General features: G+C 44.3%; 1 protein-coding gene across 1 annotated transcript; it reads right to left on the bottom strand.

Annotated features, from left to right (window-relative positions):
• Nucleotides 1-14806: 14806 nt before the first annotated feature.
• Nucleotides 14807-16906, bottom strand: ADM (adrenomedullin). Its single transcript, XM_035328844.1, has 4 exons — nt 16768-16906; nt 16059-16169; nt 15667-15807; nt 14807-15243 (listed from the first exon to the last, which is right to left on the bottom strand). The coding sequence occupies exons 2-4, from the start codon at nt 16154-16156 to the stop codon at nt 14973-14975; spliced, it is 510 nt and encodes a 169-aa protein (XP_035184735.1). The 5' UTR covers nt 16157-16169; nt 16768-16906; the 3' UTR covers nt 14807-14972.
• Nucleotides 16907-20092: the final 3186 nt, after the last annotated feature.

Raw genomic sequence — 20092 nt, 5'->3', positions numbered from 1 at the left:
TTCTCAAGGCATTCTGCTTGGAATAATATTTTTGAGACCTACAGAAAGGAGTGGATCATATCACGAAAGTGAACTTAGGAAGGAACACGTGGTCTAATGAGCACTACAAAAGAGCAGAGGCGTTGATACTCCCCACTTTGCTGCTACAGAAAAAGAACCCTAAAAGGCTGAATGCTGTTTAAGTGGAAAAGTTGACAGCATGTGTCTGGGAAAGTAATTGCCTTCTGCCTCAGGATAGCACTGTCAGGCAGTACCACCTCAGAGTACCAGTATGTGGGCTTTTGGGCTGTGTGGGAAATGCTGCTGTTCCAAAGTGCAGTATCACTTTCAGACTGGGAAGTAGCAGCTGTGAGAGAGATAACTGAGCACAGTTATTACCAGACTGTGCTGAACAGATTAAAACAGCAGGCTCTAAAGCTGTGCCATGGCCTTAAAACTGTATTTCGGTATGGTTCCATCCCAGATATTTGAGGGACAAGAGCACTCTAATCAGCCATTTAATCCATTTACTTCTCTCATGTCTGTGACACTAAATGAAGTCTCAAGGAATTCAGAGCAAAACACTGAATGTGTCACAGTAAGCAAAAATATTTTTCTCATCCTCCTCTGGATTCCTAGGCTGTGAGCTAAATCACGTTTGCTGTCCTTTGCCATCCACTTCTACCACATAAACAAAGCAACCACTCATCTGTTGCAGTGTGTGTGAGGAACCTGTAATCACCATGCTGACAGTAGTTGGTATTTGCTCTGGTCACCTTTACAGTCATGCTAATTAAAACTGTCTTTCCTACTCACATATTAAAAGAAACACAGTATCTGGAGGCAAGATCATGTTGTCAAGCATCCCAGGAAAGCTTTAATAAATCCCTGTGCACCAGTGTCTGCCTCCCTGAGAGCTGGCAACAGTCAGTTCCATGCTCCAGGGAAAGAGTTTGTCATATTCTCTGGGCTCGTGTCCTCTCAATGTGCATCAACAATTCCATTAGGAGAAAAAGGAAGGTTTATCAGGCTAGAGAGCCAACTAGCACATGTTGATTGGGCATGTGCGTGACAGCCAAAGGTATTTACTGTTTTCTGTTTGTTTGTTTGTTTGTTTCTGAACAGTTTGCTTTCCTCTAGTGCTTCAGTGGAGCACTTTTCACAGAATCACAGAATTGTAGGGTTTGGAAGGGACCTCGAAAGATCATCGGGTCCAGCCCCCTGCCAAAGCAGGTTCCTTAGAGCAGGCTGCCCAGGTAGGCATCCAGATGGGCCTTGAATATCTCCAGAGAAGGAGACTCCACAACTTCCCTGGGCAGCCTGTTCCAGTGCTCTGTCACCCTCACCGTGAAGTTCTTTCGCATGTTGGTACAGAACTTCCTGGGCTCCATCTTGTCGTCATTAACCCTTGTCCTGTCCACACAAACCACTGGTTGGCCAAATCCCTCTGTCTCCCACACCTCAGGTATTTATAAACATTGATAAGATCCCCTCTCAGTCTTCTTTTCTCCAGGCTGAACAGACCCAGGACTCTCAGCCTTTCCTCATAGGGAAGATGCTCCAGGCCCCGTATCATCTTTGCGGCCCTCCGCTGCACTCTTCCCAGGAGATCCCTGTCTTTTTTGTACCGGGGAGCCCAGAACTGGACACAGTACTGCAGGTGAGGCCTGACCAGGGCAGAGTAGAGGGGGAGGATCACCTCCCTTGACCTGCTGGCCACGCTCCTTTTAATACATGCCCGGATCCCATTGGACATCTTGGCCACAAGGGCACACTGCTGGCTCATGGTCAGCCTGTTGTCCACCAGAACCCCCAGGTCCTTCTCCTCAGAGCTCCTCTCCAGCAGGTCGTCCCCCAGCCTGTACTGATACATGTGGTTGTTCCTTCCCAGGTGCAGGACTCTACACTTGCTCTTATTAAACCTCATTTGGTTTCTTCCTGCCCATCTCTCCAGCCGGTCCAGGTCTCGCTGAATGGCAGCACAGCCTTCTGGCATGTCAGCCACTCCTCCCAGCTTTGTGTTGTTGACCTACTTGCTGAGGGCAGACACTATTCCCTCGTTAAGGTAATCAATGAAGATGTTGATGAAGACATTGAATAAGACCAGACCCAGCACTGACCCCTGGGGAACGCTGCTAGTCACAGGTCTCCAGCCAGACTCTGCACCGCTGATCACTACCTTCTGAGGTTGGCCAGTCAGTCAGTTCTCATTTCGTTAATGTGCATAACAACCCCAGAAACCTGTAAGGCTTAAAATAGAAAATACTGAAATAGGAGGAAGAACTAGGGAATACAGATTGCAGTTCCTCAGGTGTGGGCTTTAGTCAGGACACTGGAATCCTTACAGGATGTATAACAAGCTCGTTAATTATGACATGGTTTAATGTTGTCTTGAAGTATCTCCAGCATCCTTTTGCCATGCAATTCAAGTTGGTTCCTTATGAAATCAGCAGAAATTGCCCACACTTCTGAAACATTAGCACACTGCCCACTGTGCTGGTTCAGCTGGGTGTTGTCCATCCAGTCACTCACTGGCTACTGATATTTGATAAGATGAGATTGGAGTCAGAGACTTCAGAACAATGGAATGACTTTGTCTAGTAACCTCTGTCTGCTCAACAAAAACTTCCATGAAGACTTCAAGGTAATTAAAATCTAGCATAATAGTTCTAAAAGGACAGCTTGCAGTTTCATAAAATATTAAATGTTTTTACTTACAAAAACTTGAAATCTATGCCAGGAAAACTAAAATAAAGAACCTCAAAATTAGATTAAATAGATACCAGTGAATTTTCCAGGGCTCTTTCATCTTTCATTTTCTAACTTGTTAATACAAATGCTTCTGCAAGAAGGAGGTCAGTACCAAAAAGGAAATTGCAGTGCTTGTGATTTCTCAGCTTTAATTCATGTTATGTTATTTAACTGTTGTTTATAAACCACTGATAAAACTAAAGACATACTTGCCTCAACATCTTCCTTAAGATTTTATAACTGAATATTCAGCTTCTGATGTAAGTGAGAATCACAAAAATTGTAGGTTCCAAATGACTACAAGAACTACAAGATATCTTGATTAACCCAGATCCCTACCAGCATGAATGTTAGCTTTTTCACTGTTCTCTAATATAGGACAGTACAAAAAAAAAAATAAATAGGCGTAGTATATTGGTGTAAGATGTTCTGATAATTTGGTAGACATTGCATTTCTCTTTTTTCTTCTGTCCTGCATGGCACTGCTGTCTACCATACCATTTAGTAGTTACATAATTGTTCCCTCTCAGGCATACAAACAATGAGGTCAACTTGAGTCATGTCAAATAACAAGAGCAAATACCACATATGAAACCATTTAAGATAACAAGTCATGTGATCAAATATATTACCTCTTGCCTGGATATTCTGGATCATACTGGAAGTGTGTTAGAATACATAAAAGCTACAGAGCTTACCAGCTGACTGTTTTGCCTACAATAAGCCACTGACGAGCAGTTTATTGCAAAGTATTTCATACAGACAAGCTAGAACTGAAATCTAACTTCCTCTAAATCATTATGCTTCTTCTTTAAAATGACCTTTTCAAGGCAAAAACCTATGTGTTCCTGGAGGAAAAAAAATATGTCGTGGATGAAGGTTTAATTTTATTTTAGTTGTTTTAATAACATTCAGCTATGTTACATTTTAAAGCTGCCTAATTATCAGATGTAACATCTGGGATACAGTTCATATCAGACTGTGTTTTATCCAAACTGGGCACGGATACAAGAAAGTGTTATTTGTGTTTATTAACTGGAACATAAAGAGAAAGGTCAACACTTTCCCTATTCATCCTTCATCAGCAGAGATGCTGGTGTAAAAAAAAGAGGGTAAAAGTAAAACTCCTTAATCAACAAAAAACTTGTGACTACAAAAATATGCAAGACACATGAAAGCAAATAATAAATTCTTATCCAAGCATTTTTTTTTCTGTTATTGAATATCATTCAGTTCTATTATACTCTTAAGGCACATCATGGACATCTGCTGTTCTTAGCTGATGTCAGATGAAGTCGTTTCTCTCTTGCTACAGTGGCTGACAAGAAGACAAGCATTAAAACAGTCTTCTTAAATAAACAACAATTAAGAGAAAGAAGAACATGATTAAAATAGTTCCCATCCATATATTTTATTCCACTCTGCAGCACCCTTGAAGCAGTTAGAGTAGCTAGTTGCTTCCATGACCTTCCCAACTATGTTCATAATAGTTACAACTACTGGCCCATGAACACAAGTTGTTCTGCCTTGCATCCAGAGATTTTGTGAGTCTTTCTCTTGCCATCTACATTACAAGGCCTCACAAAGTAGAGCTAACTATTTTCTAATCTTACAACCCCGGAGTGATTCAAGCTGCTGCTAGATGGTACATGGAGGTATAGCTAGAACAATCCTGTTGGTATTTCTTACATAGAGATGTGTATTCTTCTATCAGGATGTGCTCTCATTAGCCAGTTTTAGAGTCCTCTGCTAAAGCAACAGCACCACTCACATTCGCAGTATATCATGATAGGGTGGCTTTTCTTACACAGAGGGAATTCTCAACACAAAAGCTTTATTCATAAGAACATCAAAAGTGTGTGATTGGGTCTGAGCAGTAGTCTATCTAAGTCAATGTGCTGTCCCCGCTGTCCTGAGATTAAAGAAGAAGGTAGAGTTTAGGCACAGCATGTGAACCTGGCCTCTTCCTGGGGTTAGTTCTCCTCATGTTCTCCCAGCATCATTGGATTAAGGAGTTTAAATGGTACGCCCCTGCCTATGCCCTATAATATCCATCTAGATACTGTTATATGATATATTTTCTCATTCCTTTCTGATGCCATCTACCTCCACAACCTCATGGGACAAGAAATTCACCAGCTTCTGTGGAAAAAAAAAAAAAAAAAAAAAAAAAAAAAAGTATAAGTTTTAAACCATTTCCCTACCGGTTTCAGTGAGTGCCCTCCCTGCTCCTTAGTTCTAGTATTGCAGGATTTGGTGAATGACACTTCTACATTCACCTTATCCACCATCTTAATGAGTTTGTACCGTGTGTACCTTTAATCATAACACTCCTCAGCCTTTGTCTCTCCACACTGAAGAGTTCTGGCCTTTTTAGTCTCTCCTCAGAAAACAGCCACTCCATCCCTTTGATCATTTTTATTGCTCTTCTCTGTGCCTTCTGTAAATCCACTATGTCCTTCCTGAGATGTAGAGGTCAGAACTGTGTACCAGACACAGGGTGGTTGAGGTTTTGCGTAGTTCCAGACAGACCCACACATTCTCAGTAACCTTCCTGATGATGTCCAACATACTGACTTCTGCTGCTATACACAGCTAGATGATAGTTTTTCCCTCCTCAGCATTTCTGATTTGGCCTACAGCACCTCTCCTCTTCTTAAAAGGATCAAGGATTTCCAGTCCCTTTCTCCATCATAGATTTAGGTCATTTGTTGCTTGTTTTTTTTTTTTTTTTTTTTTTTTTTTTTTCCTCCAGCCATACTTACTTTTTATATAAGATAGCTGACAGAGTTAAAATCCAGGCTAATTCAGTGCCTTGACTTTACTCTGAGGGTGCTGAGGCCCTGGAACAAGTTGCCCAGAGAAGCTGTGAATGCCTCGTCCTTGAAGGTGTTCAAGGCCAGGCTGGATGGGGCTTTGTACAACCTGGTCTGGTGGGAGGCGTCCCTGCCCATGGCAGGGGGGGTTGGAATTAGATGATCTTTAAGGTCCCTTCCAACCCAAAGTATTCTATGATTCTATGACTGGTGGCTTCAGACTGCTGTGTTTTAAACCAAAGAGCAGAACTGAATCCGAAGTGAAAGCCAAAACTGGATCTGGAACAAAATTTGAAATATCTTGTCAAAGACTTTTTCAAGCATATATATGTATAGAGCTACTATTTCAAAATAGTAATTTGACTAAAAACTTAATCTTCTAGCAGAGATCTGTTCAGTACAGTGACTGTTTAGATTAGTTTTTGCATAATTCTTTGTTTCAAGAGGGCTGCAAGTTTTCCCTGGCAGCTCTGTGTGCTCTTCAGATTCTTGCTGGGCTTCATTACACAGAGGTTTGCCCCCACCACTTTTCATAAACAGCCTTTAATGGAAAAGGGCTGGCAATAGCTTTGATTCCTCTTCTTCTATATTTGTCAGTTGTGTGTTTATTGCTAATGATGTGCCTGCCCTGTACTTGACAGTTGGCCTGAGTTTCTCAGGCCTTTTCCCTTCAGTCCTACAGTGCCTGGTTAGGTGTGTTTACATGTATGTGTTTCTGTGCTCCCACGATTTATATGTGCACGTGCGTTAATTTATTGGGTAGTGGTGGTTCATTAGTCCTGTCTTCCACTCCTCTGCCAAAACTGCTGGTAACTGCAGTGCTTCACCTTATTTGTAGCCCTACCTGGGGCCCTACAAATTTAGGCAGCGGAAAGCTGTTTTCTGGCCAGGGAACATGACTGATACCTGTCTGGAAGCAAGGAAATAAAGATGTAGATACCCCTACCACTTCCATACAACGTTTCCATTTTCACATTTGTAACCATTCATAGCAGAGTATATAACGTGTAAACTGGATGGGCTAAATGAGTTAATTAGTGTATCACTGTATATCCAGTATAAGGCAAATTTAACCAGCATTGAATCCAAAACAGAACTAAATCAAAACTATGCTGCTTCAACCACCTCTTTTAAGCACGCGGAAGGGCTGAATGTTGTTCGTAGGCATCACATTGTATATAACTTATGAAGAAGTTCTACAGTCAGAGAGATGAGAAGTATTTTGTTGGAAGGTCCTTTCTCCAATGCCTGTTTTTGTATTCAGCAGTATTAATAATAATTTTAAAAGTTCACATAAGCCCAGAGATCTTTACAATCTTTTATAAGATCTCTCTATTTTCTTTATCTTCATTAGGTAGAATTTGAAGAAACCTTTCATACTAGATATACTACTTCCTTCTGCAAGTGTTGGATTATCTGTTATAATTAATACATTTTGCAGTGGGTTATTTATTAAAATAAGAATACTTGTACAAAGTATATATAGCATAATTATATCAGAGCTAATATGATTGTGATTTCAATCCAATATAAAAATTTCACTGAAAAAAATATATTGGATTGAAAAAACAAAAATAATGATCCTGCTGGGGCTGGTTGTATCAGTTATAGGAATAACTTCAGCTCTGCAGTAGTAGAAGCTGACGGCTCACATCTAACTACCACTGAGGGGTGGCATTGCTTATGACTTAGGTAAATGGCAGGTCAGTCTGATTCATCATACACTATTCTAATTCCTGCCTTTTAAAAATCTCTCTGTCTAGAAATGAAGAGCATGTGCACATCTCTCTGTTCATGAATGCTCCTGAATAGGCAATGCTGCTCTAACATTTTCTAACATTGCAATGCAATGTCAGAAAACTTCAGCCTTCTTTACTCATCAGTGAATAGGTAATTCCCATAACACTTGAAGAGCCTGTGTTCTCCTTTGATGCCTTCATGTCACACCTTGAAAACATTCTTTTCTCTAAAAATGCTGCTGTGGTCATGGCTATCTTGGTAGCCTACAGCAAAAGTGGTGGTGGGATAGAGGAGACATCTAGGTATCCAATGGGTAAAGTGTAAACCCTGAGCTTGCTAAGAATAACAGAAAGAACAAAATAGTTTCCTTTCTCCATCTCCTCAGAATATATAAAGGTATTTTGCTGTTCTTGCTTTGTCTGAGTAAAGCTGAGGAGGAATTAAAAATTTGAGCATAGGCCTTACTCAGCATACTGAGTAACCAGCCCAAGCCAGATAAAAAATCCGTGTAAATGCAAGCATCCCTGCTGGCAGCAGCACTGTGCCACTTTGACATCCAGCAATAATTTTAAATGAGAGTGATTTATTTTTCTTTAGAAGACAGCAGATGGCAGCAAAGTTGTACAGATGTGCCAGACTAGTAGAAGGAGAAAAATATCTTGGTACACAAACTCTAACAACATTCCATGGAAAAAACGTATCATTTGTTTCTGTCTGCCTCACAGTGTGGTTAACACAATAAATCAGGTTTAATGGCCCTTGTGCACTTGCAATATGAGGGTTTTTTTTTCCTCCATTATCAGGAGTTAATGAAATCAGACTGGGGCAAGATGATGTGAGTAATCACTCAACAAATCATCTTTGTCTTTGCAGGACTCACTTCTTTGTGCAAATCTTTTTATACCCTTCATTAAATAGTAACCAGTTACCTTGTCTGTGTGTGTGCCCTGACTGATGCAGCAGCTCTGACCGCCAGTTTCTGCTGTAAACGATGTACACTCATTATCTCATTTGAGTTGGTTGTCTGGATATAGCCCTTCTTGAGGTTTCAGAATAGGTGATGAGATTTTTTTTAAAAAAAAAAAAAAAGAGAGAGAGGAGAGAGAGGAGGAAGGAAGTGCTGCTATATAAAGTCATCGCGTTTGAAACACTCCAAAATCCTACTTCATTAATGGCATCTGGGTTTTGGACAAGAACACTGGAAGTTTCTGCTATTCAATGCCCCCTCATGAACACATTTAGCACCACACTTCATACATGTATATTTGCTGAAGCTGTCATTGCCAGCAGTACCACATCCACTTAAGAGGAGCAGCAATGATCATACATTGCTGAACTCATTTCAGAAATGAACAGTCTGGGTTTTTTACCTCTTTTTGACACAGTTCCTTTCCCTTCCTTTTATTTTTTAGCAGTTTCATCGATCTTCAAAAACAGAACTCATGAATAAATGAAGTACAAAGGGTAACTTACAATACAAGTTTTCAGTGTAGAAATAGTCATATTTTGAAAGAATGCTATGGCTTAGGCTTTTTTCCTGCTGAAGTCACTAGAGGGTTTGTTTCGATTAGATGGGATCAGTCTCAGGCCTGGGATTTGGTGCTGAAATTCCTATCTGGCTCACCAGTACATCACCAACAGAACGTCTGATGTCTGTAGGCAGTAAGGAGACTAATGATATATGCCAGTTGCATATTTGTCTTGTTGTTTATCAATAAAGGGCCAGACTATGAATTTGTTCCTTATGCAGAATGGGATGCAGAGCTTCAGAGCCCCAGGGGAAAAAAATATAAAAATAAAAATAAAATAAAATAAAAGATTAAAAAAATAATTAAAAAAAAAAAAAAGATTTAAAAAAAAAAAAAAAAAAAACTTAGAAAAAGGGACTTAGAAACCCATCATTTTTTCCTTGGCTCTAAAGAGAACAAATACACTTTACAAGGTGCAGCTGTCTTCTTCCAATGTGCAGACTCAGATTTGCTCCTGAGTCCTTCTGTGCAGATGGGGAAGTGCAGTGGCCTCCGAGGGCTTACTGCTTTTCAGCAGAGAGCCACAGTAGAGTCAGGTCATGTAAGGGGACCTGAGGAACCCCCACCCCCTTTACTGCTCTCCTGTAACAGCAGTGAGATGGATTACATGGTGGCCTTTTAGTTTTTGAGTGTGTGGGTTTCATGATAACTCCTGTGACAGTAACCACCTATTAAAAGGACAACAATTGTGTTTGTTTAATGAACTGCTTAGTTTGCTCCTGAACCAACAGATAAGAAAGATCCCTTCTGTTTGTTATCCTATTTCTGCCAGTACTACTGGACATCAGAGATTAAGACCCAGACATTTGTTTGTTTGTTATTACACTAACAAACTAGTATGATTACAATTAAAAAAAAAAAAAAAAAAAAAAAAAAAAAAAGGAAAGCATGAAAATAATATTAACAGATTTATAATTACTGGAATACCTACATTGAATTTGCAAACTGACATCTGGAAAGTGATAGTGAACTGGAAGTGTTGGAGGAATAGTTATTGTGCAAACATATTTTGAGAGTCAGTATCTGTTACAAAATTTTTGACTTCAGCTGGGTTGGACTGGTCTTGCCTGATTTTGGAAAACAAACAGGCTTTTGTAAGCGGATTGAAGCTGAGGAGGTGTAGTTACATCTTTGATAGAAGTTATCACATAATCAAACTTAATCAAAAGTTTTCATTTGGACTCCTCATTGCTGTTGTTGTTGCAGGGAATTTGGAAAGCAAAAAACTCCAGTCTTATCAAGCCATTGATTCTAGTTTTAATGGAACCATTTGTTTTTCATTTGGAGACATTACACTTATCAAGCGCCTTGACTAGTGTGTCGTAAAAAGGGTTTTACATAGCAATGTTCTTTGCCTCATGAACAAATTATGCTTCCTCTTCTCATGAAGAATATATGACCCTGTTCCAAAGAATTAAGTATTTGAAAATTAAAACAATTTCCAAGTTGACACAAATTATTTGGTGAAAAAAGTGTTCTTTAAGAAATATTTGGATAATAAAAGCAAACCCTTGTGAACACAATAAACAAATTCTAGTTAGGAGTAATTGGATTTAGTTATTGGTAGTACTCAGTCATGCTGGAATTTTTTCTCCTGATGCCTGTGTGCTCTCCACTACTTAAGTATGATGTGAGATAATATAAAACGGTGTATTGACGGCACAAGGAAAATATTTGGATGGCTGTCTGGAGTTGCCATTATTGGCTTTAATTATGACTTGCTGTCCTTTGGGTACTAAATGAGCCAGAAAAGGCTTCATATATGCCAAAATATTCATTAGTATTCCCCTTTCTGTCATTGTACTTGAAGAAAAAGTTTCTATCTGGCACCTGACTGCAATTCTTACTAGCATGGACCAAGATGCTTTGCAGATTTTGATAATCATCCGAAAGTACACCAGTATCTCTACTTTTTGGATACAGTAGAAGGCGTTCCTAGGTAACAGTGGCAGAACTCTTTGATGGCTTTCTGATGTATTCGGAGAACAAACGTCTTTTCCAGTCCTCCCCACGACATGGTAGCCTGAAGTAAATTCTGTGGTACCTTCTGGAGAAAGAAATATGATTACTTGGTTCCGTCCTCCAGGTTAGGGGATCTGCACTAGGATTTATGGGAAAATGCTTGCATATCAGCATTTTAGGCCCCTTGCCACCATTCCATATAGAATAAATAATAGAGCCACAAAAGTCTTTCTGAGATAAAAATAGCCTTTGCAATCAATTTTGGTAATAAAAATTGTCTATAGCAAAGTCTTTTTTGTTTGCCATGGGGTGTCTCTAGGGTAGGCACAAAGCAAAATAGTAATTCATAAAGAATATTCAGTGAACATTCCTGACACTTCACCATGGAGGCTCTGCTGGGAATGGTGACCACTCCTTTGGCATTTGTTCTTGGATAGACTGATGCACAAGGATGAATTTCTGCTCCAATACATATTCACCATTGCAAAACTATTATTATTAATAATAATAATAATAATAATAATTCAGAATCTTGTTTGAACTGAGCTTATAGTCATGTTTCAAGCAGCCTTTGAAATGGTGGCTTACAAGGCTGTTCTTAGAACCCGATACTTTAACTAAGGTGTTGTGTAAACAGATGCTACTGATTTTGGAGACATTTGATGCCATCTTCCACTTCTCATCCGTCAAATTAGATCATAGGCTGGCCTTGACCTAAGCACCCTGCTCTTCTTCAACTTCTAGGACTTTATGAGGAAGCTTGCTCTCATGGGCTGACCATCTGTGAGCACTGGGAGTCAGCTGCTCATTTTCATCCCTGAAGGCCAAAGGGCTGCATCTTATTCCTGTGTTTTTTCCTGGTTTCACGAGCTTTTTCTCGCTGAGACCCCGGGGCGGGGGGTCAGAACACTAACACTCCTCAGAGATTTTAATCAAGTTCACTTATGGATTGAAAGTTTGAAAGTTCACGCCCAGCATTTTGCATTCTGGGATGTTCGTAGTGAAAAGATTCATTAGCCAAAGTTCTTCAGTAATGTCCCCTGCACAGGCAGGAGGAAGAACTCTCACCTGGGCAAATCTCATCTGGGGCAGGTGCAGAAATGGACAACGAGAGAGAATGTTGTCTCTGTTTATTTTAGCCCTTATGGAACAGCTCCCAAAGACTGTCCTAACTCTATCTGGGATGTGGCCTTAGCCGTGCCACAGGAAGGAGTCCCTGCTTGCTCTGTCATTCTCCCCAGCCTATCTAGCCTACGGGTTAGATAAAATACTCAGTTGCTCTTTTTCCAGGGAGTTTACTTTTCAGCTTCATTCCTCCTGCCATTCAAAACACATGCTGTCGTCCAGACACAGGGCTACCCACTACTTTCTGGTGTGTCTGGTCCAGCAGTGCTGGTCTTTTCACTTGAGAAGTCATTATGGTTTCCAAGATTTGTGGGGGTGGGGGAATCTTTTCTTTAGTTCCTGTCTATTGCAACTGTGCAGTTTTGCTTCTCCCTACAACCACGGCAGGTGGTGCTCTTGAACCTTCCAAATGGGAATTGCTTCTAGGGAGCTCCAGTAAGGTCAGAATTCCCGATTTTAACCCTGTGTGGTTAGGCCAAGGATATTTCAGCTTTGAGTGAAATGATCTTTATCAGGGAAAGCGAAAGGAGAGAAGAAAAGGTATTTTAAGTGGGCATTGTTTTTTGGCAGTAAATGAAGAAAAGATTAATACAAACAAAGGTAGCTGGTTTGTATATACATACTTAACCAGTCCATAGTCCAGTATGTCCCAAGTTTAAATGATAAAGGTACTAGCTTTGTAACCCATAAATAAAATAATGTAGCTATTAAAGTGTAGGGCTCTATGGAAGTCATTCCAGCTGTGCTATGTACTTGGATACCTTTGGTGCCTTCACCTACACATTGTAATTTCCCACTGCAAGCTCCCCAAAACTAATAAGTAGCAACCAGCCTAATTTGAGGAGCTTTAAATGATTTCAGAATAGCCTCTTGCTTGTGTCTCAGCTGGCAGCTATAGTCTACATTGAAGACTGTGTGATTGCCATCATCCCTTGTCAACCAGAAGGTGGTATTTGGAAGTCTGATATGTTTGAGTCCATACTTCTCTAGGTCTTTATGTTTTTACCCATCCTATTTTGACACCCTAGAAAATCTGGATCGGCAAGGCCATCAGCAGCAGAGACACAAATTCTCTTTTAGCTGTTAACAAACAGATGGTGATTAAAACTGGCAACTGGCAACATATATGCCTTTAAAAACAAAACAAAGCAAAACAATGCAAAATAAAACAAAATAATATTTCAAATGGAAAACCCACCTCTCAAGATGCCAAGATTCTTAGTTTGAAAAAGTTTAGGGAAGTAGATTAAAAATAAGCACTCTGAGCAGAATTTCAAAACTTTGGGGAGAAAATCATTATGAGTATATGCCAGTTATCTAGTTGACTGAATTCCTACCCAAGCTTTTTTGCAGCAATTTTCCTGGCAGTGTACCATTGCTAGTTCTTTTGATTATTTCTTGGAAATAATGTTTTCCTTCAGCACTTAGGTAAAAAAATAAAATAATTAAAAAAAAAAAATACACCCACTTAATTTCTTCTAGCAGCATTTAGTGCTTCTGTTCCCCTACCCTCTTGTGTCTATGTCCACTGTCTTCAGAGACATATGCCATAGGGGAAATGGTACGTTTGATCCAAGCTGTTACTCAAATACACTTGTTTTTTAGAGATTTGTTTTGTTGAAGGATGAAGAATCGACACCAATAGATGGTGCTGTTGGTGCATTAATAAGGTTCAGTTTCACATTTGTTTTCTAGTCTGTGGCTGGAATTTGTTTAAAAAAAAAAAAAAAAAAAAAAAAAAGAGAGAGAGAGAGAACAAAAAAAGAACAAAACAACAAAATCCCTAACGCTAAGCTTTTATCCAAGATGTTCTGCCCACACTGAACCGGTCACCATTTAACTTTAACCTGAACTGTGGCCCAGGAAATCCTTCAACATAAATAACCTTGGAAGCTGCTATGACCATTTTTGGAACATGCTCCCTCAATAAATCTGTTACTTTGTTGTGCAATGTTGAAGTGTGCAGTTGTTTCTCTGATTAATTAGGGCAAAAAATAAACTTGCACGATCAACCCAAGCTGTGACACGTTTCAGCCCTGGCTGGAACATGTGGGTAAAAGAGACCTTAGAGCCTTCTCAACAGCTTTGCCCTGGGATTTTAACATGCATGCTTTTGAGTTTATTTGATTTGACTAGATAAGGCAGCTGCTAACAGAGTCTGTATCTGCCACATTTCAGGCTGTCACAGCATTGCTATGCCAGGTAAGTAAGGGTAGGACTGCAGAAAGTAAGGGTTCGTTCATCTTAATCGCCTGCCCCTACTAAAAACAACAGAAAAGCTTTACGTAATAGTGTTTACTTTATTTCACATATTACCCATGGAGAACAGCTGATACATTCTCTACATCTTTCACCAGTCTGGAATGCAAGATAAAAAAGGTATGGAAAAAGAGTTTAACAACGTTTGACATTCACGATATGAAAAATAGAGGGGATACAATGTTTTAAAATGCCCATATGCAATATATATATATAAAACGTATAAAAATAAAATATATTTTCCAAAAAAGATACAAACAGGACAATCTTAAATACCGATACTTATCTCATGATCCACACACACCGCACCGCACATAATTAACAAAAACCACGTACAATTGCACTTTTCCTCTCTGTGACGTTCAAGTATATCGCAGTCCCCGCAGGGACTAGTGAGTGTCCGATTCCCTGCCGGGTGCAGATAGCGCAGAGGGTAGAGCAGGTGGGGGCGACCTGGCCTGCCCGGGGGCCGGCCGCCGGGTTCCCCCGAGCGCCCCTCCTCGGGGCGGCCGGGGCCGGGCAGCGCAGGGCGCAGCCTCCCGGCGACGAAGGCCCGGTCCCGGCCCCCGGCGGCGAGCACGGCGCGAGGGGCGGCCGCCTTCCAGCCCCAGGCGGAGGGCGAGGAGACCGGGAGCGCCCCGGAGGGGCTCTCGCAGCTCCCTCGGCGGCGGCACCGGCAGCGCGTCCCGCCGGTCCTCGCTGCCCCGCCGACCCCGGGAGGGCGCGCCGGGTCCCGTCCGAACGGGCGCTCTCCGCGAGTCCTCCACGAGCGCCCGGAGTGTCCGTGTCTGAGTGCAGCCGGCCGAGGCGCTCACACCCCCAGCGCGGAGGCGCGGGGCAGCGCCCGCAGAGTCCGGGGGGAGCGCAGGGAGCGCCGCCTGCGGCCGTAGCCCTGGGGGCTGATCTTGCTGACGGGGGCGGCGCCGTCCTTATCCTTGTCGGTCAGCTGGTAGATCTGGTGGGCCAGCTTCTGCACCGTGCACGTCCCGAAGCGGCACCCCGTGCGGATGGCTTGGAAGTGGGGGAAGCTGTTAATGCTCTGGCGGTAGCGCTTGACGCGGATGTGAGCATCCTCCCGGCTGCTGCGAGGCAGGAAGAGAGAGCAGGCGTGAGAGTGGCGCGGTGGGGCCCGGAGGAGAGGGCAGGAGACCCGCCGTGCAGCCCCCCCGGCCCTGCCCTCCGCCGAGTGGCGGGAGAGGGGCGACCCGAGCATGGGGCAGAGCTCGTTGCCCACGGGAGGCGAGGCCCCGCCGTTTTGTGGCTGTTACTTTATCTGGGGATCCAGAGCTCAAGTTACTATTTATATTTGGCTTTCGCAGTAAAAGCTCTACTATCTTCCGCCGGCTGAAGAGCGCGGGGTAAGGGAGGCGGCTCACTGCAGGAGCTGTCTCCGGGGCTCGGGGATTTGCAGCGAGGAGCCGAAACACCCGGAAACGAAGGGACCCGGAAACTTTCCGCTGGCTCGAGCAAGTGTCCGAGCCCGGAGGGTTCGAGCTGGAAGTTACCTGGGATGCGAGACGCGGGGATCCTCCTTCACGTCCTGGGGCCGTACGAGTGGCTGCACGGCGGCGGCTGCTCCCAGCGCTCGGAGCGCGCCCGAGGGCTTCACGTCCCGCTTGGCTCGGCTCAGTGCCCATTTCGTCCATCTGAAAGGAGCGCAAGGGAAGAGGACAGCCTGTTAGTGCAAGCCTGCAGGGCGGGAGCCAAGCCAAACAGATTCGAGGGGCGATAATCTTTGCCAGCGCTGAGATTTTTCGGACTTTTTTGGGGATGCTTCCTGAAAGGGCACGCGGCCCTATGCAATTCCCGCAGGGAGTCCGGTCCCTCTGGTCGCAGCCGGAGCTCGGCGCTGGGGCGCGGAGGCTCCAAGGGCGGCTGGGCGCGCTCCCATACTCACTTTCTTTTGAACTCTGTCGCTACGTCCACCCTTGCAGCATCCACCCCGAAGAAGGTCGCAGAGCCGAGATAGAGCAGGGCTACGTGAACCAGTTTCATGCTGGCTGAACTCCTGGTGGATAGAGAAGAGAATTTATAAGCATTTTTGCTAAGATAAGCCAAATAAGGTCTGTCCGTTTCTTTTTCTTTCAGTGGCTCCGAGAACCTCTTCCATCGGTAGAGCCCCCAGGCTACCGGGAACTCAGTGTGAGACATGAACCAAAAGCTAGTATTTGCTCAGCAACTTATCGTAAAGTAAATAACAGAGCCTCTAAAGTTTACGTTTGTCAAAGATTTTACTTCGAGAGGCGGCTGAAAACCAGCAGGATTGCCAGAATACCCCCAGCGGCTTGCATTAGGATTCAGCAAACCCACGAGATTAGCGGGAGCTGGCTTTCAGATGCATCGTTTCCCAACTCTGACAAGTGTTTTGGTGCCTGGAAGTTTATCCCCGATAGCTCATCTTCTCTCTTCACACGCAGAACTAGCTAATTCTGGACCTTATGTTGTAAACTGCAGCTGGTGCCAAGAGCCAGTGCAAGGCTCTGCAGCGTAACTTCAAGCTCTTCAAAACAGCCCAGATTTAGCAGATTTCCATTTCCTCTCCACTTCCCCTGCATTTTTTTTTTTTTTTAGGAAAAAAAAAAAAAAAAAAAAAAAAAGCTTCTTACCTGACAGTGAGGCTAATCCACTGAGACAAACGTTCTTGCAGTAGCGATCCGAACTCGCAGGGTTTCCTGAGGAGCGAAAGCTCTGTCTTTGTGTGTCTGGAGCAACTACTGCCGAGTTGCGCTCCACCGCTCCCTTTTATAGCGCAGCGCGGGGGAAGTGGGTGGACCTTGGCGTGCCTGGCTGGGCGATTTCTCTTTGACACTTACCCCCACCCCCACATCCCAGGCACTGCTTAATCGTTGTAGCATGGACTGGGGGCAACCCATCCTGGGGGAAAACTTGGAGGATTCATGTAAATTATCTTCAACATTCCCCCCCCCACACCCTCCCCGGTGGTACTTTATGAATTATAACGACAGCTTTTAGGTGTGGAATCCGAGTACTGGCATAACTTGCAAAAGCTGCTAAGCCCCTCGTTCTTTTTTGCTGGGGACAGTGTTTTTAACTGTAGTACAGAAGTAAGTTTGCACGGTCTGTGCCGTGATTTCTCATTTCGGGCACGTTAACCTCAGGTGGGGGGAAGGAGGAGCATAGGAACCGGACCCGATCGATTTCAAGATCCATGCAAATCCATCAAACAGCAAGGGTTCACAAATAAATCCATATTTGGACAACGTGAGTTGTAATGAGTAACTATAATGAATGTCAGCCTTCTTTACATAAGCTAAGAGGTGACAAATCAGCCGTCATTAATATTTATGACTCAACGTAGGTGCATTTTTCATCTAATAAAGTGTTCTTGATGCACTCGATCCGTTCAAATCAATCGGTTTCAATGGGTTTGGAAGGCGAAGGTAGGAGCGCACGTTGTGCCCTCGGCCGAGGGGAGCGATGTGGCTGCCGCAAACACAGGGCACCTGAGGTGCGCGGGGTCACGGCTCCTAGGAAGCCTTGCGCGGCTCGCCGGGTCCCGCAGCTCGGGGTACGTGACTGCCCCTATTTCACCGGCTCCGCTGCTAAACCAGCGCCCGTACGTCTGCAGGGCCGGGGGCTCTAGCAGCATTCTCCTGGCTGACCAGAGGCAAAACCTGTTTTTTGCAGCCTGTATCATCCGCGCCCCGTGGCGCTTCGGCCCCGCAGAGCTCTCGCCGCGCAGGGGGTAGGGGGTACAGAGCCGGGCGCGGCCGGGCTGGTTTTCTCCCCGCCGGGCCGGGGGTAACGCCCCGCGCCCCGCGCCCGGCCGGAGCCGGCCCCGGGCTGCATGTGCCGGGTGTTGCGCCCGCATCTCGCCGCGAGCGCGGTGTTTCAGAGATCAGGTGAGTTACGTGCTCGTGACTCTGCCTTGCTAGGTAGCCGCGCTCCCTGCTACACCCCGGAGAGGTATGTGCGAGGGGATGACTGACACTTTCCTACGCGCGGCTCACTCGGGGGGAGCTGCCGCCTCCCTCGCCAGCAGCGGCTGGGCCCCCGGGGGCTCCCGGCTCCGGCCCCCCCTGACCGGGGCACGCTGGTGGCAGCGGCTCGCCCTGCCCGCTGCCGCCCCGGAGGGGCAGCGCACGGCCGGCGGTCACCCCTCACCCCCACCCCGTTTCACCGGCCGTGAGCTGGCCGCTGGGGCAAGCCCGGATCCGCTCCTGCGCCCCACCTGCCTGGCCGGAGCACGGGGCGGGAGGCGACTGCGGGAGCCGGGCAGCCCCGGGCTCTGCCTCGACCCTTCCGCCTCCGGCTCGGCCGGTCCCGCGGAGCCGCAGCCTCGCTGCCCTCCCCGCGGGCCGTGCTCCGAAGCAGAAGTGCACCGAGCGAGGGGCTCGGTTTCTTCCCCGGGGAGGAGAACGGGGGAAACGAGGTGGCCTGGAGAGGGACGGTGTCACGAGCGGGGCTGCGCAACCGCACCACATCACAGTGAGCGGCCTTCCGAGACCTCATGAGGCAGCTCAGGCTCGAGGGAGTCCGCACGTTTCCTTGATCAGAAGAAGCTGAAACTGAATCTAACTTCTCTGAATGAGAAGGCAGGATTTTGTGTCACGGGCATTGCTTTGATTTAATTTAAATCTCTTGTTCCAGTAAAAAGTCCCACACTTCCCAAAATGCTGGAAAATCCCTCATTAGAATCCTTGGCCAAAAGGGAAGTGCATTTTGTATACTCTTAGGCAAACAATGCAGAAAGAATCCTACATTGGTTTAGGGATAATAATAATATTAAGACAAGTCACATGTGAGTGCCATGCTGACTACAATGGCCATTTTAGTGACACAAAATTAGCTCATTCAGCTTTGCGTGCGGGCAAACTTTGGTACATAAATGATCAGGCAAGATGCAGTTTGTTGCTGACATGATTTGTGAAAGGGCTTCAGCAGGTAAAGCTGGTTTCAAATCTAAGACAAAACATCACATTCTCAGTTCAGATGCTCGTTTTGTTCTTCCTCAGCACTTGCATTCCCAAGCAGCTTGAAAATGAGTAATAGTCACTGAATTTGTGCAATGAGGTAGTAACAAGTTCTGCTTCATAAAAATTACTTTGTAAATATCTATCTGCATTTCAAAAAAAAAAAATGATACAGAGTGTTCTGTGGACTTTTTTTTTTTTTTTTTTTTGGCAAAGTATTATTCTAAGGCAATGCCACACAGTTCCGCAAGACTGGGCTCTCTTCAAGAAGTGTAGGCTCTCCTCTGGGTGCTGCCTCATCCATCACAGAGAAGCTGGCCTGGAGAAACATCTGGCTCTTGTACTTGTTTACTGATTATCTTGGGCATGTCATTCGACCTCTCAGGATTGCTGTATGTACAGAAAATTTTACAACATCTATCTAGCAGAGAGATTGTGAGCATCATGTTTTTGGCTCTTTTGTACAGTATTTTATTCAGGTGAAGTTTTATTCCAAAAGCAAAGGTCTTAACACCTGTAGGCATCAATGGCAAATACGTTTGAGGCAAATATTCTGTATTGATTATGAAGAAAATTGTTATTTGAAGCCAGTGGGAGTGCTTTTGTATATTTCATTCCAGGTTGGTACAAACTTTACTGAAATCACATGCAATGAGTATGAATATACTTGATTGTACTTCAGGCTGTACAAAATCAGCACAAAGATGATACTAGCAGAAGAACGACACCCTGTGAAGTGTGTAAAACTCTTGTCAAGCTCCACACAGAAAAGCCTCACTGTTGGTGCATGTACTCAGCTCTATTGTGCTCTATTGACAAGGGACAATTCCATCTCCAGTGGTCTGACTGGAGATGTGATGGTTTCAGTGTGCCTCATGTCTGGTAGGTTTGAGTATGCTAAACAAAACCTCCTCAGCGAGGGAGATGCATATTGGTAGAGAAAAAGCTGCTCGGGGTCATGGCTGCTTTCCTCTTCTGGCAAGGGGTGTCACTAAAG

Source organism: Oxyura jamaicensis, chromosome 5, assembly GCF_011077185.1.
Source record: "Oxyura jamaicensis isolate SHBP4307 breed ruddy duck chromosome 5, BPBGC_Ojam_1.0, whole genome shotgun sequence".
NCBI classification, from domain to species: Eukaryota; Metazoa; Chordata; class Aves; order Anseriformes; family Anatidae; genus Oxyura; species Oxyura jamaicensis.
The sequence above is the reverse complement of the archived record's forward strand: the minus strand, read 5'-3'. Positions and strand labels throughout refer to the sequence as shown.